Source organism: Aplidium turbinatum, chromosome 4 (assembly GCF_918807975.1).
Source record: "Aplidium turbinatum chromosome 4, kaAplTurb1.1, whole genome shotgun sequence".
NCBI classification, from domain to species: domain Eukaryota; kingdom Metazoa; phylum Chordata; class Ascidiacea; order Aplousobranchia; family Polyclinidae; genus Aplidium; species Aplidium turbinatum.
In genome coordinates this window covers 7009472-7035130 of record NC_137475.1, presented here as the reverse complement: position 1 = coordinate 7035130, position 25659 = coordinate 7009472, and the positions used below count along the sequence as shown (strand labels likewise).

Sequence of the window (25659 nt, the reverse complement as noted above, 5' to 3'; positions counted from 1 at the left end):
TTCAAATTTTGGCATATTCACCACCATACCATATTATTTAGGTCTATAAACTAGATATTCAAATGGTTTATTTATATGATGTAAATTATGGCTCGGGTTCCAAATAGCGACTGTCAGAACAGCGACTGTCAATAGAGCGACTACACGACAGCGATTCATTTAAAACAGCGACTGTCAATAGAGCGACTACACGACAGCGATTCATTTAAAACAGCGACTGTCAATAGAGCGACTACACGACAGCGATTCATCAAAAACAGCGACTGCCACAACAGCGACCTCACTTCTTTTATTAAATCCAAGGCTTACGCGCACACGCACTCTTTCACCCCCTCCACACATACCTTCCATCCCCCACACCTCTCTACACACGTATGCACGCACAAATAGGCAAACACTGCGTAGTGAAAGATTGAAACCAAAAGGGACTTTAAAACAACATTTTATTTGGACTATCCATAGAAGTCACATGATTTAAAAAGAAATAGGCTAGTCAAGCCAAACAACAGAAAGTCGTCAAGCCTTGCAATAAAATTCAGGGTCTAGAAAAAGATTGAAACCAAAAGGGACTTTAAAACAACCAAAAGTCTTGCAATAAAAATCAAGCCACGTTTATTTCTAAATTGTGAGCAAGGGCTCGAAGGAACTGCCGCAGATCATACTGGCCTCGATTTTGCTGTACAACAGTGATTCGTGTGTTCATTGTCACGTATCTTTTCATTCGCTGAGTCAGGTCTCTGCCTTGTAGTAGCTGGGTTTGGTTTGGTTCGGTTTAAAGTGTTAAGTCGCTATCATAACAGTCGCTGTTTTAATGCAGTCGCCATTATGACAGTCGCTGTTTTGACAGTCGCTCACTTCATTACGTCGCTATTATGAAGTCGCCATTATGACAGTCGCTGTTTTGACAGTCGCTATCCGGCCTGGATGCCGTAAATTATAGTAGCATTAGCCTGATTAGATACCCAAAAAGGAGTTGGAAAACTCATTGAGCTAAGCATTTTCTTCAAATTCATATACAATTACAAAGTATAAATTCTTTGTAACACCAAGCATCTGAACAAGATAAAAAAGGAAAAAAATAAATGCTAATACAAAAAGAGCATGCACTGCAAAAAATAAACCATTACATGAACTTCACACATCGAGATATTTAATGATACAGCACGGAGTGTCAGACACTGCGTACAGAAAACGATCTATTAGACTATCATTGCTCAACTTTAATAAATGGATTCTCTCCTGTCTGAAGACGGCATCTGTTTGAATAAAACAGTGAGCAAATGGCCAAGAAAAAAACGCAATGGCTATTCTTACCATATATCGTGAATATAGCCTCTGAGCCAGGCGCGGATCTAGGAGTTTTTTTCGGGGGGGGCCACAAAATTTGAAAAGCAATTAAAAAGAAAGAAAAAGATAAAACAAATATGAGCAATGATACTGCGACATAATACGATATGCTGTAAAATAGAGGAAAAACGTTTGAAGAAAATGTAATTACATCTGACCAAGCTTAAGCTCAGTTACGGTAAATGTTACATCTGACCAATCCCAAGCTAAACTTAGAGCCGTAAACAAATTCCAATGCAAAGGTTAATGCAATAAAGCAAGCTTTTAAACAAAAGTTATTGGAGCAAAAGCCGTCGGGTTTTCTTTTGTGCGTATTTGTCCGTAATCTTAGCTTCATCAATGTGCTGTGTGGGATTGCAAGCAAGTAACCCTAACGAACTGAGACGTTCTTGTCCACATGTTGAACGTTCGTAAGTTTTGAGTCGTTTTAGAGAACTAAATGTTCGCTCTGCCGTAGCAGTCGTAACAGGAAGTGTGCCAAACATGCGCAACATGATTGAAACTGCAGGAAAATACCGATCTCTAGCTGCGGTCAGAGCGTTTTCTAAATCGCATTTGGCAGCATGGATGATAATATCTTCATGCTCTAATGCCATCCAGCGTTGCACTTCAGCTTTGACGATCATTTCAGGCCGATTGACGTCTTCACTGTAAACTGAAGCAGCTTGACAAACGCGTTCAAATGATCCTTCATGCCGATAATCTGGCATTAGCTCCTGAAATACTATAGCTGGGGCAACGTTGTCAGCGCCGAATCGTTCATCCAGCTGAACCAGAATCCCATCCAGAAAAGGGATGAAAGCATTATAGCGATAATACTCTTCTGGATTTTTAGCTGGAACATTTCCTCGATTCTGTTGGGTTCCACTACACCGGGGCATGGCAATTTCACCTCCTCCTATTTCCAGCATCAATTTTTTTGCCTCTACAAAAATATCGTGGAATTTTTTATCAGCTTCAGATCTTAAGTTTTGCAGAGTAAGCTTGAGCTTTCGAATGCGGCCGTACGATTCCCCCAAATGCTGATCGACTTTTTGTAACCCTTCACTAACGTAAACTGTATGAATCATCACAGCCTCGCAGATTTTTAGTGCCATGATAAATGGTGAAGACTGGATTGCAGAAAGCAAAACTGTAGCATCTGATGTTGTTTCCAAAGATAGAAATTTTGAAACGGCTGGAACCATTTCTATAAACACTATTACAGCATCATGTCGTTGCACCCAACGAGTGGGACACAACTGAACTAACCGACGTCTTTTCGTTTCACCGGAGTAACTGTTACTCACCGTGTCTTCAAGTTTCTTAGTCCTGACAGAAGAAGATTTGATGTAATCGTACACTTTTGTCAAGATCGAAGCCATGTTTCGAATTGGAGGGAATTCGCATGATTTGGACAGTACTAGGTTTAACCTGTGGCTGAAGCAATGAACTGGAAAGGCAACAGGGTTATCGTTTAAAATAATTTTTGCACAACCTCTTATTTTACCCATCATAGCGGCAGCACCGTCATACCCCTGGCCTCTACACTTCGAAATATCAAGTCCTAACCTTTTCAAATAGTTCATTAGGAGCAGCGCGAGGCCTTGTCCAGTTAAATCAACTGCATGGCTGAAGCCAACGAACTCTTCCGCAATTGTGCCAGCTTCCTCCACATACCGAATTACAATTGTTGCTTGCTCTTTACAACTAACGTCTTGGGTTTCATCCATCAACACGCTGAAAAAAACATTTTCTTTCACCTTGGCAACAATTTTTTCCTGGATTTCTTCTCCAATAATACTTAGCAACTCATTTTGAGTGAATTTGCTGATTAGGATTGGTTTGGATGGTGATTTGTTAAATAGTTCCAGCAAATCTTTATCGCCAGCTTGCAATCGAAAGCGAAGTAACCCTCGAAAAATCCCCTCTCCAACCACATGGTCCACATCAACATCGATTGCACCATCATCTCGGTGGCCTCGAATTGGAAGTACATTTCTTCCACAAAACACCAAAGTTTGAATGATCGGTACCAACAATTTTCTATTTCGTTTAATATCGCTTTTTCGTTGTTGATCCAATAAATTGGCAATGCTTTGACTGGGATCTTTTCGTCTCAGCACAAATTCTTCCATCTTCGTCATAGATTCATTGTGAAAATCGCATGTATGATGGCCTTTCAAATATTCGGTAGCTTTCTTGTACTTTATCATTGGCGTTTTTACAAATATGCCTGGATTTTGATGATTGCCTCGACCAACAGAATTGGGTCCAAAAAGCACGCAAGCTACGCATAGACCTCCGCTTTTGCAGTGGCTATATCGGAGCCAAGAATAGGTGTGTAATAGGGTGGTCCTTATTTTTTTACTTTTGAAATTTTAAGGTCTCACCCTCTCAAAAGGTTCCATTTTGGATAAAAACACCCTGTGTGAAATATTTTTGAAAAATATTAATGTTTAGAGGTTCCTCAAGGCCCTTGAAATTTCCCGATACACTATGTATAGGGGGTGTGATGCGGTATGAAATAAACTTTTTGAAACCCCTCTAGACAACTTTGTGCAGACATGAAAACACCTGAAAGCAATGAATATGATTACCATTGAGGAAGACAAACAGTTCCTTATGGCACAACGAGAAAAGGGTCGACGTGGATGTATGGACAAGATTGATGGGGTTTTATTGAGATAGCAGAAAAACGTAAAAGAGAAGTTTGAAAAACAAAAACGACACTTATTAGCAGAAAAAGCAGCAGTAGAACTAAAATCGATGGCAGTTCTAGAAGATAGTTCTACTTCTACAAACAATGATTCTGCAACTGACTCTGAGGATGCCGCATGTTCATCCAGATCTCCACATCCAAAAAAACGGAAGCGAAATGTCAGCTGATCTTGCAATAAATTTAGACCGTACTAATGTCTCTGATCGTGCAGCTATGTTTATCATCTCTTCAACAGCTAAAAGCCTTGGTCATAATATTAGAGACCTTGCTTTGAATCGGTCAACAATCAGACGAAGCCGCCGGCAGCACAGAAAACAGATGGCGGAAGAGATCTTACAAGATTTTTCTCCTACTGCATCTTTGACTGTGCACTGGGACGGAAAACTTCTTCCAGATTTAACTGGCAACAAAAGTGTCGACCGCTTTGCTGTACTAGTTTCTTATCATGGACAAATGCAGCTTCTAGCCATACCTAATTTGCCATCTGGGACAGGTGAAGCCCGGGCTTTAGCAGTTCGCCATGCAATTAAGCACTGGGGTCTGGAGGAAAACGTACAAGCAATGTGCTTTGACACAACTAGCTCTAATACCGGCCGTATAAATGGAGCCTGTGTTATTGTTGAGCAGACTCTTGGTCGAGATCTACTGTATTTGGCATGTCACCATTATATCATGGAGCTTATCGCTGAAGCTGCCTAAAGGCAATGTCAACAACCTCTGCACCAGATGTTCTGCTCTTTAAACGGTTCAAGGAGCAGTGGAAGTACATAGCTCAAGAGAATTATGAAGATTCTTCCATTGATGAAGAAGCTGCAGCTGGTGTTAAAGATATCAAAGATGGCCTTATTCAGTTCATTCATGTTGTATTGGCCAAGGAAAAGCAACCTCGTGATGATTATCGTTAACTAATGGAAATCTTATTGCTTTTTCTTGGAGATACTACACTGGGGCAAGCTAATTTTAAAGCACCTGGTGCAAGCCATCATGCACGGTGGATGATGATTTCGAAGTCAGTTTCACCTGACGTGCCGTGAGTAAAACGGTTTCCGTGACCTATGTGTGGTTTTTACACGTATCTATATCAAGGCGTGGATTACAGCTCCTTTGGCTATAAAAGCTCCCAACAATGATTTGTCCTTATATAAAGAATTGGAAGCTTATAAAACTGTTAACAAAGGTATCTACAAAGCAACAACTGAAAAGATGAGTCGTCATCTGTGGTATCTTTCGGAAGAGCTTGTTGCCCTTTCTCTGTTTGATGATGATGTTGCAGCGAACATCATAGAAGAAATAGTGGAAAGGATGAGAATTGGAGAAGAAAATTTGGAAGCACCCAATAAAAGAGTCATCATGACACTTGACAGCTAAAACCTAAGACACTATCTTCATTTTCCAGTACAAACACAAAGTTGTTGTTCAAAAAATTAAGCCTTCCAGATTCTTTTCTCTATCTTCCTGTGTCAGAGTGGGAAGAAAACAGTGCTTATCAAACTGCTCGAGAACTATGTAAATCTCTAGCTGTGACCAATGATCATGCAGAAAGAGCTATAGCACTTATCCAAAACTTTTCTGGGCGACTCACTAAGGATGGGTTCAGTTGCAGTACCTTCTTCAAGCCGTTTCACAACATCAAAAATGCATTTCTGAACCACTTAACTTAAAAAGGCTTTGATGTGACATTTTACCATTTTTGAGGCGTTGACCATTATAACCATTAACCAATGACTATTAATTTGCATTTAGCAAGTTTGTTTTAACATGACTGCAATATCGTATGAATCACAATTTTTCTAAATTACACATCCAATATATATCTATTCAGCGTGTATTGTTATTTTTATTGCAACTAAAGGCTCACTTATAGCTATTGCTTTACACTGTTTGTTGCGTAATATGTCGAAGCAGTTAAATATGCTTCATCGCTTTCAAACATGTGAACATTATCATTTTTTTATGAATAATATTTATCATCAAGATCGCAAAAACGAACTTTTGTCTTAGGTATACCAAACTGGGTTATTATTTATGCCATGCTGATTAAAACAAGCCCTAACACTTGTGCATTTCAAATCCGCATGGCAAAACCAAGCTTACAGAGGTATGACATACATGAATAAAAACGTTAAATTTTCAGAGGCCTTGAGGAACCTCTAAACGTTAATATTTTTCAAAAAAATTTTCACACAGGGTTTTTTGTGGTAAATGGAACCTTTTTGGGGGGTGAGACTTGAAAAATTATAAAAAAAAATGTTTAGCCCCAAATAAGGACCGCCCTAGTGTGTAACCATGAATGCTGAAAAGACCTTCGATGATTTCCTTCTTGGATTAGTGGAAAACATGTAGTACTTGGCTCTTTCCAGTTTATCAACTTTAATATCACTTCGTCAGATAAATTTCTCTGGCCCTGCTCTGGAACATTACCAATGTCTAAACAAAAGCCCGCGTCGTCTGCATTGATATTATCAGCTTCTTGTGCAATAGAAGTAGTGTGCTGATTTATCGAAACCGGGTCTGTGACTGCAGGGAAAGTGGATTCAGTATTAGATGTTTCAGGTATTTCATCAACCGAATCAATGGTTATCGAAGGTCTGACAAAAAAATCTGTTATTTTACGTTTCCTCATCTTGGAAAGGATGTTTTGTTCAGAAAGCTACAGACACGAGACACCACACTATAGTCACAAGTCACTGATAACAATAATTAGATAACGAGTTAAAATGGATGCCTGCCTACCAAGGAAATAACTGAGACACGAGTCCAAGTATTCTTAAACTGTCGTTGGTTTTACCTTTTGTCAAGTGGTACTGGTAGGCTAGCCTAATAAAACCTTTCCTATGCTGCCTTACTCTGTTACTAGCGTAATTAGCTCACCAAACTTAACTCTCGCTGCGTCCACTAGACTAGAGTAGCGTAACTCAGCAATTAGCGTAAATCTGTTGTACAATTTTTGGTTAATTTGTTCTGTATTCAGCTTGAAAACAGCACAGAGTACAAACTGCAAACCACAAATCACAATCATCATTGACAAGTGATCGACAAGTTTCAAGGTTTCAGATTGTTTCAACTGACGTCATTTGGTTCAGCATTAGTTTCAGCTGAGTCAGCTCCAACAAAGGTTGCTATTAAAATGTATTTAAAGTTGTATGAAAGAAAATAACGGAGTCTGATCGATGGATAATTCCAACCACAATAATAACAAAAAGTAATCCCCCCCCCCCCAGGGATAAGTTAAGTCCGCCGTGGGACTAATATCAGCTGTTTAGAAGCATATCAAACCATTTGATGCGGAATTGCGGAAACATACAGTTTCAACAATTCCTCACAAAATTTCGGGGGGGGCCCGGGCCCCCTGGGCCCCCCCCATAAATCCGCGCCTGCTCTGAGCCTATATGCACACGTTCACGCGAGCATGTTACACTGTGTCACAGGCTATTTGTTTCTTTCACTTGTTCTTTAAAATGAAAAACAAGAAAAGAACTATGATGAGAAAGTGCATTTATTACTTCTAAACTTTTTTTCACAACTGAATTAGTAGCTTGTGGATTGTTTCTTGGGCTGAGATTTCGAAGGGTATCATTTCGAAACTGTCCGGATGCGTTTTTTATAAACTAAATTTTAATTTGAAGCGACTCAATTGTCACTGCTTCTTTGAGGTAAATTTTTAGTTTGAGCACAAGCCAATTTTTTGCATCGTTTTAAATAGAAGTAATAAATTAAGAAATCGTTTTATTTGTAAAAATTTTAGAATTTTTTTGGGTATGTTGCAAGTGAATTTGTTAAACTGTTCTCTTCACTTCGTATTGATCGCATGGTCTGAAAAAAAATCTTAATAATTTAATAATAATAAGCTGTCGTTTGTCAAAAGAGAATGTGAGTCTCATGATTGCCAAATGAACTTGTACGTGTTCTTTGTTTTGACAGTACTTTATGTCTGCTGTAACAAGTAAGTTTGATGGAATACAAATTAACAACACTTGTTTTAAAAATAGTTGCAATAATGCATAATTTTAGAGTTTTAGTTTTCCAATTTGTTTGCTTTATTTAGGGCTACCATACATCCTCTTTTAAGAGGATTTGTCCTCTTTTTTCAAGAAATATAAATTGTCCTCCGAGGGCACTAAAAAATGCTCAAATGTCCTCTTTTTTGACAGTTTGGGTTTTCATGCTTATATTTTCAACGGGATTATATTGCTTGATAACATTTCAGCGACGCCTTGTAGGCTATTTGTTTTCTAAACATTTTGTATAGCCTACCAATGTGACATGCTGATTTATAAATTCTAGAGGAAATTTACGCATTTTATGGAACTGTTGTTGAACGTTCATTGCCTGGTTCACTGTAAGATATTAAACAATATTTTAAAGGCAATGCTCACACTTTTACAAAAAATTAATCTTTTACCTACATACGTTTTATGTTGATACAACGCTTGTAGACGTTGTTGATTACCAACTCAGTTTGGTTCGTTTGTTACTTGAAACAAATCGAAAGGAACGTACAATGTGTATAACAATGTGCAATGTGTACAATGTGTATAAAGTACAATGTGTATAACACCTAACCTACAGCAAAATAAATTTCGGCATGGATAGGCCTACAGCTGTGCAAGGAAAGGAACAGCTTTTTAGTTTACACCGTTTTTAGCATCTCAACGGTTATGTGCAGCCTATAGGCTACTGTTTTAATGATATTTTTTGCAAATAATTTAACAATTTCGTTAAGGCTGACCATTCCTTGTTGAAAAAAGTTAAGGCTTGACCTGGAGGCAGGCCTCGAAACAACTTTTTTTTTCCGGCGGCCAAACGTGTCCGACTGAAGCAAGCTGTTCGGCGGCCAATCACAAGCACATGGCGGCCATCGGAACTTCGACACGCATCAACATACAGTCTTCGAAATTAGCACATTTTCACTTCGGCAGAAGCGAAAAATATACTAGAGTAGTCTATCACGACCGCACTGTTTGATTTGTTGTGATGTAATAATGCCAAAAGTAGCGATAAAGCGAGCAACAAGATACGCACGTCGCACGCTGTTATAGTAATTCACGTTAAATAACTCACGGGAGGAAAGTAAGTTAATTTTGGGTTGATTCAACGTTCGAGTCAGCACAAATCGATTTACTGTAATTTTCCCGGCGGGTTATATTGCGTAACAACAATGCCCGATAAAAAAGTTACTTTTGTTTTGCATTAATTCGACATCTAGCAACGTTGAATTATCATAAAATAATGTCAATTGCTCAACCAGGTACCGGTAACAAATTAATAGCTCGCTGCGAGAAGTTTGCATCGATTTACGTATACACTAACATAATTTTGGCACAATTGGGATACTGCGAACAACACAAAGTCTGTTTGATAAAGAACTAGCTGTCAGAATCGGAATCATCAGATGCTGTATCGGAGCACGAGGTTGTCGCGTCATCACGCCTTTGCCGTTCGCAGTGAAGCGTCCACGTTTTGCGGCTTTCGGGCTTTGATACCAATCCACACGCCTCTTTCTTTTTCATAGAGATCCATCAGGGTGTTGACTAAGGAACAAATCTATGGCTGTGCCATAACGACTGGGAGGAATGTCTAACCCTAACCTTACAAGCGCTCGTGTAGCCTCGGCATTTTTATTGCCGACGCTTCTTCTTCTTCTTCTTCTTCGTTTGAACCTTGTTCTTCGCCACTTCAAGGGTCGAGGGGCTCTGCCTTTTACCACCCTTGGGCAGTGGCGGCGACGCGGTTTAAATGTTTGGGCAGGTGTCGAGCAGCCATTGAATTGATTCGTCATCCAGTTCACGCAGTCCACGCACACCATTTGGCGCATGGTAGATGGCGCAGTTACAGATGGTGTGGTCTGCGGTTTGTTCCTCCATGCCACACTCACAGAACCTACGCTAATGCGCTAATGCAATTGCCGACGCTAATGCGCCATTTGCCGACGCTAATTTCGAAGACTGAATATATCGCATCAATAAAATGTATTGTGATGTCACTTGCATCCTGCGGAGGTCAGACATCAGCTGCTTGGTCACTCAATAATGTTAACAATTCAAGCATAGACACTAGACAGGGTGTATTGTGATTTATCGGATACTTTGACTGCTTTCTAATCCTTTGTGATTATAAGTGGCAAAGTACTTTATTCACAAGGCCGCTTGCATAAATTTTCTCGGAACTTCATGGCGGACAAATGCGGCCGACGGAAGGGCGAGACCCGGCGGACAAAATGTCGGTTTTTGTAGGTTAATCGCGGCCATGGCCGCGATGGCCGCCTTCAGTTTCGAGGCCTGTGGAGGTTGTGCCTAATTTGTCACATTGCGCAGAATTTTGCGATCATTGCTGTCTGACTAAAATTGTCTAAAAATTAGGTCTTTTTTCACTTTTTGCTGACTTTTAAAAATATAAAATTATTTGTTGTCTTTAGGAAGCACTAGAAATGAGAAAAAATAAGTTAAACGTTCAGTCAATCTGTTTTCCTGTTTTTTTTTGGTAACTTTTGCTGCGTAGGCCTATAGGCCTACTGCAATGATCTAAAAACATGTCAAAGATTCTTCAAACGTAAAATTTTACTTGCTGGCGAAATGTGTCCTCTTTTTAGGCAATGAAAATATGGTAGGCTTACTTTATTGCTGCCGCCTTTAAACGCTTAATAAGCATACACGACTTAACGTTTTCAAAGATTCTATTCTAGGAACTTGTGATACTCAGCAAACTTTTTTTATTTTTCACTTTTATGCATTGCAACAATGCCGAACCTTCCTTATAAAGTTACAAGTTTTGGTGCTCTTCCACAAGACGCCCTGTTGGTCAACCAGACAAAATGATGACGTCATAGTACGTCACACACATTGGAATGGACTGTTATGAAGGAGGAAGTGCGGGGTGGAAATGCAATGAAACACACCAGAAGGAAATTGTCTCCCATTTATTGATTTCTTGTTCAATTTAAACAAATTTGCAATCGTTGAAAAGCACAAGCATAGATAGTATAGCTTTGGTAGAGAGGTACTTTTTAAAAACCATAGACAGACAATCGATAACAACTTAATAACATTGAATTGCATAATTCAAAATTAATACAGAAATGAAATAGATACATAATTTCGAACGTTTTCGGCAAAACTTTCTGCCCTCTTCAGGAAAATATCTTAATTCATCTAAACAAAACAATTATTCGTGAAATGTTAATAATAAATGACTGAAATTCAATAAAACTGCACTGACCTGCGTACAAGCAACAACTGACGAACAAACACAAAAGGTGGTAGCAATCTGTCATAATTATGCGGGAGTGTGGTCATGAGACGAGATAGTGAGCGGACAACATAACATAAAATAAACGTAAGCTAATACAAATTAAATAGATCTAACCAACTAAGTTAATACCAACTCCCAAAATACTACTAGCTCCATCTGGTGGCCACCTAAACTTGACCAAATTCAAACCATTATCAAAAGTTTATTTGCAATGATAAAAACATTAAATGACAACCAATTAAAAGAACATGTTACTGTTTATTGAAGTGCTAACTTTTATTTTTATATCTTATTCAATATGCGCGCAATCGTTGTTCGAAGAACGAAGCTTTTGGCCAATGCATTTCAATGGCGAATCGATCGTCTTCCAGTTCACGCCCTGCATGTTCACGATAATTAATTGTCTCCCATTTATTCATTTCTTGCTCAATTTCAACAGATTTGCTATCGTTGAAACTTAGTTGGTTAGATCTATGCTTGTGCTTTTCAATGATAGCAAATCTGTTGAAATTGAGCAAGAAATGAATAAATGGAAGACAATTAATTATTGTGAACATGCAGGGCGTGAACTGGAAGACGATCGATTCGCCATTGAAATGCATTGGGCAAAAGCTTCGTTCTTCGAACAACGATTGCACGCATATTGAATAAGATATAAAAATGAAAGTTAGCACTTCAATAAACAGTAACATGTTCTTTTAATTGGTTGTCGTTTAATGTTTTTATCATTGCAAATAAACTTTTGATAATGGTTTGAATTTGGTCAAGTTTAGGTGGCCACCAGATGGAGCTAGTAGTATTTTGGGAGTTGGTATTAACTTAGTTGGTTAGATCTATGCTTGTGCTTTTCAACGATTGCAAATTTGTTTAAATTGAACAAGAAATCAATAAATGGGAGACAATTTCCTTCTGGTGTGTTTCATTGCATTTCCACCCCGCACTTCCTCCTTCATAATAGTCCATTCCAATGTGTGTGACGTACTATGACGTCATCATTTTGTCTGGTTGACCAACAGGGCGTCTTGTGGAAGAGCACCCAAGTTTTATCTCAAAGGATTTTTTGAAACTGTAATTTGCACTCAGTCTTTCATGTAACCTACATGAACCGGCTTTTCACTGATTGAAAATTGAAATCAGTATCACATAGTTTGCTAATATAAAAATCCACAAAATTTGCGAAAATAAACTGCGAAAAATTGCCGCCAGTTGTTATCCACCTTGGAAATGCAGAATGACATTCAGGCACCAAAACAGACAAATGAATAAACAAAATTTCTTTTGTTGAACAGCTAGTTACTGATAGCAGTGTTGCCAGATCCAAAACAAATAGATTTCTTTACCACTCAAATACCATATCAATCACTCAATGGTTTATTTGTCAGTAACAGGAACATACTACATGTTTGAAATATGCAAGTAATATACACAATTCAAAGTTACACAAGATCCCATACCGACAGGGAGACAACGTGACGACAATACGATCTACTAGTCAATTGCCACCCTACGGAAATGACGATTTTGCCATTTAAAATACAAGAGAAAAAAAATAAAACGTTCCCACGCTTCAACATTCGCACCAAAAAAGCGTATAAGATAATGTAAACACAGAATTTAGAAAGCAAGCAGAGATTACTCAAGTTCCGACTGAACACGTAATATTGCATATGAAACTGACAAGTTGATTTCCATATCATATCACATCACTTACGATGCACTGTAGCTTTGTAAAATTAACGTTTTGATCTCTTTTTTGAAACAATGAAATGATAAGTTTTTCAGCCTAATTGGAACCTCTGACCAGACCATTGGTCCCAATACATTCACGGACTTTTTGCCAAATTCTGTGTTTGATCTATTTATAAAAGAGTTGTTGCTTGTTTGATATCTTGTAGCCTATTATTATTGATGAAGCATTTGTAAATAAATCACAATGTTCGTTTTGGAAAATAAAAAATTAGTGTGAGCGTAGTAAATTTGTTTCGTAATTATTCTTATAACCTTTTATGTAATTTTATTAATGGATCCAGTACACTGTCACATGCCTTTCCCCAACTTGATATACAATTTACAATAATGTAAATGGCAGTAAATCCAGAGCCACTACATTTCTTTATCGCGCAAGGGCGTGGGCGGTGCGTGTGCATCACAAATTATTCTTGGGATAACACGAACAACAATTTGTTTAATATGCCCTTCGGATATCTATTCACTCCCATATTTTTTTTGCAGTATATCACAATATTTTTGCAGCATTTGTTTTTTCGAAAGCCCGTGAAGCTCTTCTAAGTCTGGCAATAAGCTTTCTTCACAATAGTCATGATATGCATTAGGTAAGTTAGATTAAGGTTGTCGATTTCATTCCACAAAATGTCGGCGTAATGACCCCGCTTTTCGAAGAGGATTTCCACCGTCACAGGCGAATTTCCACCTTCCAAATCTTGATTCAACTGTAAAATACAAATAAATTCAGTAATGCACCATATTCAATTATTCATCAAGTGCCATTATTCTCTCCGAACTTAGGTGACCAATGACCACGTGATGCCATTGTTCTTTAGCATATCAGTAATGTAATACATATGTGTAAAATAAGTCACGTTCAATTGCTAGCCTATAGTATGCAAAAAACTGGCACCCAAAGAAGAACGTTCATTACCTCAGCATTCAGTCTTGACTTTTCTCTGACAGTTTCTACAGTAATCGGTGTGACATTTCGATGTGACTTCTCTTCTACAAAATCTTCATTCTGGTGTAAAAGTAAACACATCTTCAATTGCACTTGTCATACAGGTAAAAGTTAATCCAATATGCAAGTAAATAAACAATAAAAACTATTAATACTACAAAAAGTGCTCAATGCCAAGCAAAAAGCCGAGTAGTAGTGAATTAATTCTATTTGAATAAGGACCTTCTGATGATCCTCCTTTTAGGTGAAACAGGCTGTCAACTGTCAAGGGTTTAGAATTAGAGAAAAATAACTATATTTGATTTAATTCGCTATGCAAGTACATATATATAAATATAGCTACAGAATTATTGATTTAATGCACTTCTAAAGCAGCACCATAATAATGGTGTATATTGCATGTTATACTTTTGAAAGAGCTAACTTTTTTTAACCTGAAAGCCAACCCTAAAGCAGTTAAGTTTATTTCTAGATTTCCGAATTTTATATTGATCACAGGAGTCTTAAACAAAGAGGGTTAGTGAGATATATTCAGTGATGTACGCGCATACAAAAAATATTGACGCCGTCAGCGTAAACGCAAACGTTCGAAAAAACATACGCCGTATGCGTCAACGCAACTTGTAAAAAAAGTTGGCAGCGTCAACGTCAGCGCATACACTAGCGTAAATTAATTTTGTTTGCTAGGTGCCAAACATTCACACGGTATAAACCACTCGAAACGAACAAGTTTTATTTTGAATTTCCACGAAGAAACACAAGCATCTGAAAGTGTTCATCTGACATTTTGCTGTGTTTTAGTTCCAATATGTCTTTGCCCATTGAAAACATTCTTTCAACTGCAGCGCTGGAAGGTATTGGCTTGTTGTAGAGAAAAAAATACATTAAAAAGTATGCGTTGACGCTATGCGCTAAAAAACCGCGAAAACTTTACGGCCTAGCCTCAAGCGCAAACTATCCAAAAAAATGTGGCTGCAAGCGTTAGCGCAAACAAAAAGTCTACGCCGCAAGTATGCGGCGTAGAATTTGCGGCGTATACGTACTAGGGTGGTGTGAAAAAAGTTTTTTGTTTAAATCGAAAAAAACGGGGTTCTTAAATCCCGACAAATGACCTAAAACTTCATTAAAAATTGACTTTAGGGAGTTGCCCCCATTTTCCAGCCGGCAACCCCCCAATTTATGCGCGCGAGGGGTAAAATTGCCTATCTCGGCAACCACTGGTCGTAGAGTCATGATATATAGCTCAAAAGCTGCTAAAATATCATGTTTCTATCTGTCCTAAGAAAAAAGTTTGCTTTATTTGCAATACAAAACGAGTTATAGCCAAAAAACCAAAATATACACACATTTTTGTTAAAATTCAGCATTTTTTCTGACAAATTGTGATCTATCATAAGTTTTTTGAAAAAAAAATCTGATATGTTGCACAAGATATAGTAACACACTGATAATACCAAATGTGAAAGATGCAGGGAGGAACTACGGCAAGAAGAGCAACAAACTTTCAGTATAGTGTATGGTCTATACTTTGATGGACGTAAAGATACAACACAAACGATTGTGCAAGGTCCAGACGAAAAGCACTACAGATCTGTTCAATTGGAAGAACACTACACTGCAGTTGGCGAGCCGGGGAGTTATTACCTCACCCACTTTTCTCCTGAAGATGGCAAGGACAGAACCATAGCTCAACATCTATTCAATTCATTACAAGGTACAGAATCGCAAAATAAACTGGCAGTTGTTGGTACTGATGGCACTGTATCAATGACAGGAAAACACAACGGATGCATTCGAACCCTGGAAGAGTTGCTGAATAAGCCACTTCAATGGATAGTATGTCTGCTACATAGGCTATACTAATGAATTGCCTTTGGGACATGTGTTTGCAGGTCTCGATGGTGCTACAAGTGGCCCAGACACATTTGCAGGTCCAATTGGAAAAAACTACATGGAACTGTATCCTGTTGGCCAATTACTCAATTCAAAGAGCTCTCGCCACCACTTTTGGCCTTTCCAAAGCTCCCATCCGAAGTTGTGAATGACTTAAGTACGGACCAGTTCTATGCTTATAAAATGTGCTGGGCAATTATTGAAGGAAACGTTGATGATGATCTGGCTTATTTGGAGGTTGGACCAGTTGTGCATTCAAGATGGCTAACTTTGGGATGCAGAATTTTACGTTATTATGTGACAGCATAGTTAATAAATATAGGTTTAGCATAGGTATATTTATTAACTATGGTGACAGTGGATGAACCGCCTTTGAACCTGGTGATTCTGGTTCGTTTTTGCCTTGAAGTATATTTTCCGACTTGGTTTGAAATCAAGCTAAACAACCATATAACAAATGGATCCATAAACTTTTTCAACTTGATTCAACGAGTTTTGAATTTTTCTGACGAAAACGTTCGGGAAATTGCTTTGAATGTGGTGACAAGAAACGGTTATTTCGCACACCCCGAAAATATTCTGATTGCAATGCTGGGGGATGATAATGAAGACATACTGTGGTTATATTTATTATTTAGCGTAACTTATAAAAATGTGGTAATATTATATTTAGGTTATTTAAGTGTAAGGATAGTTTATATTTAAGTATGAGAATGGTTTGTTTATAAATTGAATTAAGATGAAGGCTGTCTAACTGCCTGATGAAATTTCTATTTATCTAATTTTGCTAGTTTGGCTATCTGACTCCATTATCTAATTTCCACACAATTGTTATTCGAATTATAATTTTAAGTTATCAGAAGGTGTTCATATAATATTGTAGGTCTCTAACACGATTTGAATTTATACATTACAGAATAGTGAAATTGCAGAACAGTAAAACATTATCACGAATTATTACATTTTAAGTAAACAAACAATTTAATGTTTTCTGAGAGCTGAACTGGTCTAACTGGGCTGGTTTGATGTGATCAAGCTCGTCCGATTTTATAGAGCTCTTTGTCTAATTGAGCTGGTTTGATGTGTTAGAGCTCTCGTCAAAGGACGAACAAACCATTTTATTTGTGTTCCCTTTTTCTTATTTACTTCGGGAGCAGTTTACATGGAAAATTACAGAAACTTTAGTAAAAGGCAGGAAAACTTATATGTTGAAATAATGGATCGCTACAGAGGCCCCCCCAAATTTGGGCTAAATTGGAACCAAGGGTACCAAGTTTAGTTCAAATTTAAGGAGTTAAAAACGTTAACACAAATATTGTAACAGACATAGTATGAAATAGGTATGTTTAGTGTTTATGATAATAATGTGGTGTTGTGTTTGTGATATCGTGTCGCGAAGTGATTCTGCGTGGTTCCACCGCCTTCCGCAAAGGAATGTCTGAGTTTGTGCTGTGTTGAAGAGTCCACCTCGTAGAAACATTAATTGTTTTGTAAGCGCCGTTGAAAACCGTAGCAGGCATTCATTGTTTGTCTGGCTCTTTCTGTTGAAAAGCAGACCATGCCGATTGAGTTGATGCAAATGAAGCCTTGTCTTGCTTTTTGCTTGCTAGAGATCATCGCAGCTGGAGATCATTGAGGTCGTCGTAGCATTTAATTGTTGGCATTTGGCTTTTTGTACTCTTTGAGAGGCGCTAGAGAGTCGAGTGCAGGTGGCTCTGGAGCAATTTTTTTTGTTTCAGGCGGCAGTACGCATAATCACGTCCTTCTGTTGTTCATGAATATGATGCAAGATTTCTGAAAAAGGCAAAGCAAATTGATTACAAGTTCAACTTTGAAATATTTAGCGACTTGGTTTATAAGTCGACCAAAATGTAAAGATACGATTTGAAATACGGAAAAAAAATTAATACGTAACAAAAGAACATACGCTTCGATACGTCTAAATATCATTCACAAAATCGTAAATGTTCATAGTCGTTCAGCAACTGCAAACAAAACACAGAAATAAAAAAAGATACAGTAGGCTACATGATTCAAAACCATGCGGTTGTTTCATGCAGTATGGAAAGTAATGTTTCGTGGGCATATGCATGCTTGTCCAACATAGGTTAAATAGGTTAGTAACATGCCATGCCAACCGTTAGATGCGCGCATTTGCATGCCACACGCTCAGTTGCAGACTTGCAGTCATACTCAACCATACACAATAAACAAAAACGCTTAGCAGACAACCTATAAAGAGAGAAAGGTTGAAATAGGCAACCACTGAATCTGCATTGGAAAAGATGCAGACAGTGGAGAAAAAGACAACGATTTTGTACTAATGCAATATTTGCATTTTTCTTGCGATGAAGCTATATAACCTACAGTGATGAAATTTCTATTTATCTAATTTAGCTAGTTTGGCTATCTGACTCCATTATCTAATTTCCACACAATTGTTATTCGAATTATAATTTTAAGTTATCAGAAGGTGTTCATATAATATTGTAGGTCTCTAACACGATTTGAATTTATACATTACAGAATAGTGAAATTGCAGAACAGTAAAACATTATCACGAATTATTACATTTTAAGTAAACAAACAATTTAATGTTTTCTGAGAGCTGAACTGGTCTAACTGGGCTGGTTTGATGTGATCAAGCTCGTCCGATTTTATAGAGCTCTTTGTCTAATTGAGCTGGTTTGATGTGTTAGAGCTCTCGTCAAAGGACGAACAAACCATTTTATTTGTGTTCCCTTTTTCTTATTTACTTCGGGAGCAGTTTACATGGAAAATTACAGAAACTTTAGTAAAAGGCAGGAAAACTTATATGTTGAAATAATGGATCGCTACAATACGAAATAAGGGTGTGACCAAAGTAGTAAGTAATACCACATCTCGGACCCCCATACTCCATGCTGTGACGTCAAAAAGAAACAAACCAAAAACCACTCATGCATGACAATGAATTGTTGTTTGTTTCTATGATGATGCTAAGGTGTTGACGTCACAAAAGGTGTTGAAGCGGAACAGTCCCACTTTTTGTGTAAATTTACCGGCCAAAATTCAAAGGTATAAAGAATAAACAAAGAAATTAAAATTCAAATGTATAAAGAATAAACAAAGAAATGTGAGTATGATTCAAGCTTCGGGGTTGCCAGATGTACGGTAAATAAATTGGAGTATGATTCAAGCTCCAGGGTTGCCGGGTGTAAGCATGCTCCCTATGAGTGGTGTGACAAGAACTACCCTGATGGCACAGTGTTGACGTCACTTGTTTCTATGATGATGTCACTGTGTTGACGTCATGTCTTCTTGCACCATCCTTGAGTAATGGGTGATTTGGTCTCGATTTTTTTTTGTTTTCTTATTGTTTATGAGGTGTTAGCTATGCATGGTAGCAGGTTGCCATTTGTCATGACATTGTTATTAGGGTAGCACATGGTGGTTATGGATAGGTTTTTTGGATCATCGAGTGTTGCATCAGCTAGTGTCTATGTAGCGTTCTCAGATGGTTTGTCAGCTATGCTTTGTCCAGATTCAGGCCCTTCTGATCCCCGCATGATGGAAAAAGAGGTTAGAATGAAGATTTTTGCAAGGAATGAAAAATTTTGTAATGAACACTTTCTTAATTCTTTACATTGTCCAAAGAAAATGGTGGATAGTGGTTTTTATTACACAGGGGTGAAGGATTTAGTGCGCTGTTGCTATTGTGCGGGAGAATTGAACAATTGGAAGTTTGCAGAAGTTCCAAACGTGGAGCACGCGAAATACTTCCCGCATTGCAAATTCATTCAAGAAACGTTTGGACTCGAGTTTGTATTGGATGTCACCAGAAGACACCCTGATTTGAATAGGCCAACATCTTTTCGAATTGGTGGAAACTTGCCTGCTGGAATAGTGCTTCGAAGAGGTTTAAACATACCTCAACCGCCGCTAACTGTCACAATGCAAAAATGGGCCCACCGGGTCGTCTCGTTTGTTTATGCACCTGAAGACTTGTTTGTCGAGAAAGCTTTTCTTGCCAGAGCTGGGTTGTGTTACAGTGGAGACGGCAGAAAGGTTGTTTGTTTTTGGTGCGACACATCTTTTTTAATGGCCTGGTTTTCAATGCCCTTGGACTCAACACGTCAAAGCCAATGATAAATGCAACTATTTGAAAATGAACAGAACACTTCCATCCACTACTTGCGATGGTCAACTGTGTTTATTGGATCAATCAAACAATTGTAAGGAATCGAATGAACATTGCAAAATTTTACGGTGTAAAGTGTGTTTAGATGGTTTGACTGACGCGTTAATTAACCTTTGTGGTCATTTATGCACTTGTAGCAGTTGCGTGATCAATTTGAAAAGTTGTCCTATACGTCGACGAGGGATTGAAAGTCTTAAAAAAGTTTACCTAACTTAATTTTTAAGTTTCTAAGGGTTGAATGTAGAAACTAAACTTAACTAAAGAACTGCTTAACGCTAAGAAGAACTTAGCTAAGCATTGTTTAAAGTGCCTCTGACAGGTAAATAAATTCGCTAAATTTACCTAAGATACCAAAAAGATTACACTAACAAACTTCCCTGACCAACAAATCGTAAAAAATATCAACAGGCTACTAAGTTACACGCTTGCAAACTTTCGTTGACATCGGCGAATCTGGCACTCATTCAATTGCGAAAATAAAAACGGCAACACCGCTGTGACGTCACAGTAAGCGGGAAGGATACATTCTTTCTCTGTGATGACTTGGTAAAGTATGGTACGACTACCGCAAAACGTGAATGTGTGGGGGCTCTGTTGGTCTAAACTCTAAAGCATGTGCAAATTAAGAATTACCGAAATGAAAAAGTGAAGTTATTATTACTATCAAGTTTCGATCAAATAGGTTGAGTTTACTTTTATCAAACAGTATCTCAATTCAATTGAAATTGCAGTTTCATAGGGCTACAATTTTCATACTTTTTTATTTGTTCTAATCTGGCTATAGCCATTTGCACTGTAACAACAGTATCTCACAAACAGTACCTTTAATTTATGGTTGAGGCAATGCCTACAAATTGCTGTTTATTTGACATTGTCAGTGACAAAGACCGGGTACTTTCTTTTCACACTTTCCCACAAAACAAGGTGCTGAGAAGAAAATAGTCAAAGTTTTCTTCAAGTGTTCGAAAGTGGGATGGGCCATACAAATCTAGTCGTATATGTTCTCTTCACTTCACTGAAGATGATTTTGTTAATACCACTCAAGTAAAAATGCCTACAGGCATGTGTTGGAGTGGATACTCCAAGGTGGTGCTCTCGGAAGCAACAATCGGATTGTGATGCCGTCATGCATTGTTTAGCGAATCCGAAACAATTTTCCAGATCCAGATGGCCGTTACACCGGATTTCAATAGCCAACTGAAGACACATTATGAGAGAGAGAGAGAGAGAACTTTTATTTATTTTTGAATAGTGATGATGAATTAAATATGAATGATGATTCGTACGATTTCTTCATTTTTTACTTCAAGTATATTTTAGGTTTTGTAGGAACGTATCAGTAGGCCTACAGTTTTATTAAACTTTAAAAAACAATAAATCTTCAAAAAAAGCAACCGCATGTACCAACTCCGACCAAACTGTGATCCACCAATTACATCTAGGAAACGTTTGTTTCATCCGTTGCTAACAACGCCCACTTAGGATGACGTAATTCCACCAAAGTCGTCCCAGAGCAGTGAAATATGGAGTTTCGCCTGTGGTGGCGCTGCGGAGCAGTCGTTTGATTAAATTACGCCCTAACCAGTCGAGCTACGAGGTTAAGATTGAAAAGTTCGTTAAGTGTAATTCTGAGCTAGGAAATGCTTTAAAAAGTTACTATACTTGGATTCAACCTGTCAGGGGCACTTTAAGTCCTGGTCGATTTCCTGTTGCAGAAAGTATTCTTAATCTCTTCTTAGTTAAGTTCTGTTTAAGTTTTCAGTCAATGACTTAAGTCTACGTACGTGACGCATTGCGTAAGAATTTCTTACGTCGTCGCTGATACATCACCGACACTAGACTTGCAAAGCAGCACCTGCGCATACGAAACTTCTAATTCTGGTCATTTGTATGCTGTAATAACCCTTTCTAATAACAAGAATTAAAAATAATGTATAAAGCGATCCAGTTTTGACATAGTGGTCACAGCGGTAAACCATAATCTCTTCGTGGGAAAATTGTAACATAAGATTCCCAAATCCGTTCGTCTGCATGTAGGTGACCGAAAAATAAACACTCTTTCGAAACGTCTTTTCAAAAGTGTATTCCTGTAAAATTAGCCCGCGGCTATCGAAATCGAAATGCAACGCCGTACACCTCTAAAACTGTCACTACGATACAGATTACTTGGATAAAAGACGGAGAATTTGTCCAGCTAGCAAGCACCAAATAAACCAGTTAAATGTGCGACCGACTTCCAACAAACAACTTCGAGAATGAATCAGAAAAATTTGTGATAACTCAAAGGCACGAGAGCAGTTCGTGTGACGCAATTTCATGTCCAAACAGGTTTCAACTGAAACAGGTTTAAACAGGTTTGACACGAGTCTTACGGACGATGGTGCAATTTTGGCTCATGTTTTAGGAATTTCCATGACGTAATATTCAGTAGACCCGAACGGTTTCTACATGACGTTTGACCAGGCGAACAACCGTCTGGAACACATAGTACTGCAAATTACATACTGGTCACTGGGAGCGACAGCCGTTTGCAGTGGTGGATATAAGAATGGGCAAATTGGGCAGTTGCTTAGGGCCCCCCCACTTTGATTTGCGCGCTTTCGAGGCCCCCCCAATTTGATTAGAGCGCTAAAATTTACTGCGGTGAAGTATTTTCCTCTTGTATTTACATAACTGAAGTCTACAATACTTGTGCATTTTTGCAAATTGTAGTTACCCCCTGCAGTGAATTTACATGCCTCATTATTAAATGTGGTCAACTTTGCTGAACCATCATTGTAACCTCTAAAGGTAACGATGATAATAAACCACTTCAATTCCCTGATACCAGTTTTTTATTACCATGAATCTGAGTTTTTTCAAGCATGCATAGTCGCATAAACTCTTGCCAAAGGGTCTATTAACTGAAAGTATTGGTTTATTGGAAGTATTGGTTTATTAACTACAAGCGAACCGCACGTCCTTGTAAGCTTGTAGCTGAGGAAGATAAAGGAGCAGCATCATCTACTTCTGGTCCTTGATTGTGGTCATCTTGTTCAACAACATCTTTTGGAAGTGGTTGTCCACGTTTAACTGCATAATTGCAGACAGAATACTGCTATTATTATTACCAAGGAGTTATTGAAATGTGTCCGCAGTGGAACGCGAAGACACCTGAAGCGTTGCTTCAGGACACCAAATGACTGTTCGATTCGAACACGTGTGTTATCGTGACTCCTGTTGTATCTTCGTTCCCTATCGTTAGCTGGGTTCAGCACTGGCGTCATTGTGTAATGCTTACATGCATACCCACAGTCTCCTAACAAAAGACCGTTTATTTCATTGGTTTCGAGTCTGTCCCGTATGATGCTGTTTTCAAAAATTCTGGAGTCATAAGTTGACCCAGACCATCGTGCAACAACATTTGTAAAAATGCGATCTGCTGTGCAGATTGCCTGCACATTTACAGAAAAGTAACCTTTGCGGTTTCTGAAAACTGCGGCGGTGTCTCCACCTGGTGACTTTATGGGTAAGCCTATGTGCGTGCAATCGATTGCACCCACAACTAAAGGAAACCAAGCTATAGCAAAAAAAGCTTGCTTGACTTCCGCCAAGTTGGTAGGAAACTTCATAAAATTAGATTTTCTTTTAGCAATACACTTTGAAATCCTGTGAACTGCTCTGCAAACTGTGCTTTGGTGCAATCCCATGAGGTCGCCGTCGGTAGTTTGGAAATTTCCTGTAGTTTTCTCAAAACCATAAAAATTCCAAAGAAACTCAACCAAAAGCGAACGGAGCAACTTTACCAGTATAAAAGCAATCCCCCCATCACCTCGTATCAGCCTAACGTGTACCATAACTTTAGGCATTGCCAGAAATAATCACAACTTAAGACTGGTCAGTAGCAGTCTTAACTTTTGAACATTTTGATAAGAACTTAAGTATTGCTTAGTCAAAAGTTTAGTTTCTGCATACAATTTTAAGACATGATTAGTACTTAAGTAGTTCTTATGGCTAAGGACAGTGTTGTACGTTGACGCCGTCAATTTGACGGCGTCAACTTTTTGTTGACGCTGAGGCTAGCGCCGTCAATTTATTTTTCAGTTGACGGAAGTGATAGCGCCGTCAACTATTTTGCCGATTTTAAGTGTCAAGCGCTAAGCGTCATTTTTTGTTTTCATGGAAAATCTCGTTTCACAATAAGAGTTTCACAATGTATTCTGGCCAGCGCGACTCATCCGAATTACCGGCTTTTGCGTTGGTTGGAATAGCTCCCTGGAATACATGCGGAAGATGTTCGCCAAATGGTGATCACCCTTGTATTGAAAACGAGGGATCAGAGACAGAAAGCGAAAAATCCATGAATGGCATCGCGGACGTTGAATATACTTTATTTCAAGAGCTCTATGCTCCTGAAAAGACAGATGTTGGTGCAGTGGACCTCGTTACAAGAGTTATTAATGCTAAACTATCACAGCACGCTTGGAACAGTGATACCTTTCCGACTAAACGTTTTCAACTTGTTTTTGAAATACAACACACCAATACCAACTAGCGCTGCTGTGGCACGCATGTTTTCACTTGGAAAGGACAATATGCGCAGGGGCTCCGGAAGCGGGGGGGGAGCAGGGGAAGCGGATGCCCCCCTGCCCTCACATTTTTGTGGATGGAGAGGGAAGAGGGGGCAATGGTGCCCTTTTAAGGTCATGTAAGCTACTGCACACTTTGCAATATGCTATTCGCTTTTAGCCTAATTATAATGTTCTATTTTTGCCTCAAAATAATATTCACGACACAAAATTTTCCATCACAGTAAGTTATATTACATCATTATAAAATAGCATGATGCCCTTTCGTGCCATTGTTCTTTGTATAGCGGACACTTGTATCATTACTCGATAATAGCTGATAGATGAGCATTATCGCTATATCTTATCTTAAACCTTACAAAAGAAATTGGCCTTTCAGCAACAAAAGTGCCCTTTTTTCATACTCCTGCCCATCCAGTCAAAAATCGCTCCGGCGCCCCTGAATATGCGTCCCAAACGCAGCAGATTGTCAGACAAACGTTTTGAAATGCTTGTTTTTCTGCAAGGAAATAACTAATAGGCTGAGCAGCTAATTACAATACAGTCTCAAAACATAATAGCCTACCTGCTCTTTATTTATAGCTATTGTTAGCCTGAACTTGGTTGAAATATTTCCCTTTTATGAGACGCTGGCAAAAAATAGCGCTAGAAATTAGCGCTGACGCCGTCAATTTCTTTAAGAGCTTACGCAGTAAAGTTTTTAGGCAATTCGCGCTGACGCTGTCAAATTATTTCAATGACGCGTACAACACTGGCTAAGGACAGCTTAAGTTTAGTTTCTACATTCAACCTTAAGTTTACCTAATATAACCGTTTTACGTTACCTAACTTAACCCGTTTTACGTCTTTATCAAGCAATACAAGTGTCGAAGCATAACTTGTGTGATCAATTTGAAAACTTGTCCTTATGTCGACGAGGGTTTGAAAGTCTTAAAAAAGTTTACCTAACTTAATTTTTAAGTTTACCTAATCTAACCGTTTTACGTCTTATTCAGTCAATACAAGTGTCGAAGCGTAATACTGAAGCATCCTG

At 38.5% G+C, this 25659-nt stretch overlaps 1 protein-coding gene across 1 annotated transcript; it reads right to left on the bottom strand.

Annotated features, from left to right (window-relative positions):
* Positions 1-1622: 1622 nt before the first annotated feature.
* Positions 1623-3542, bottom strand: LOC145768864 (52 kDa repressor of the inhibitor of the protein kinase-like). The gene has a single exon (XM_082580470.1). It carries the CDS (start codon positions 3540-3542, stop codon positions 1623-1625), a length of 1920 nt encoding a protein of 639 aa, XP_082436596.1.
* Positions 3543-25659: the final 22117 nt, after the last annotated feature.

What these genes read in the sequence shown, in the direction of transcription:
- LOC145768864 (XM_082580470.1), bottom strand. Translation starts at nt 3,542, where the DNA reads ATGATAAAGTACAAGAAAGCTACCGAATATTTGAAAGGCCATCATACA.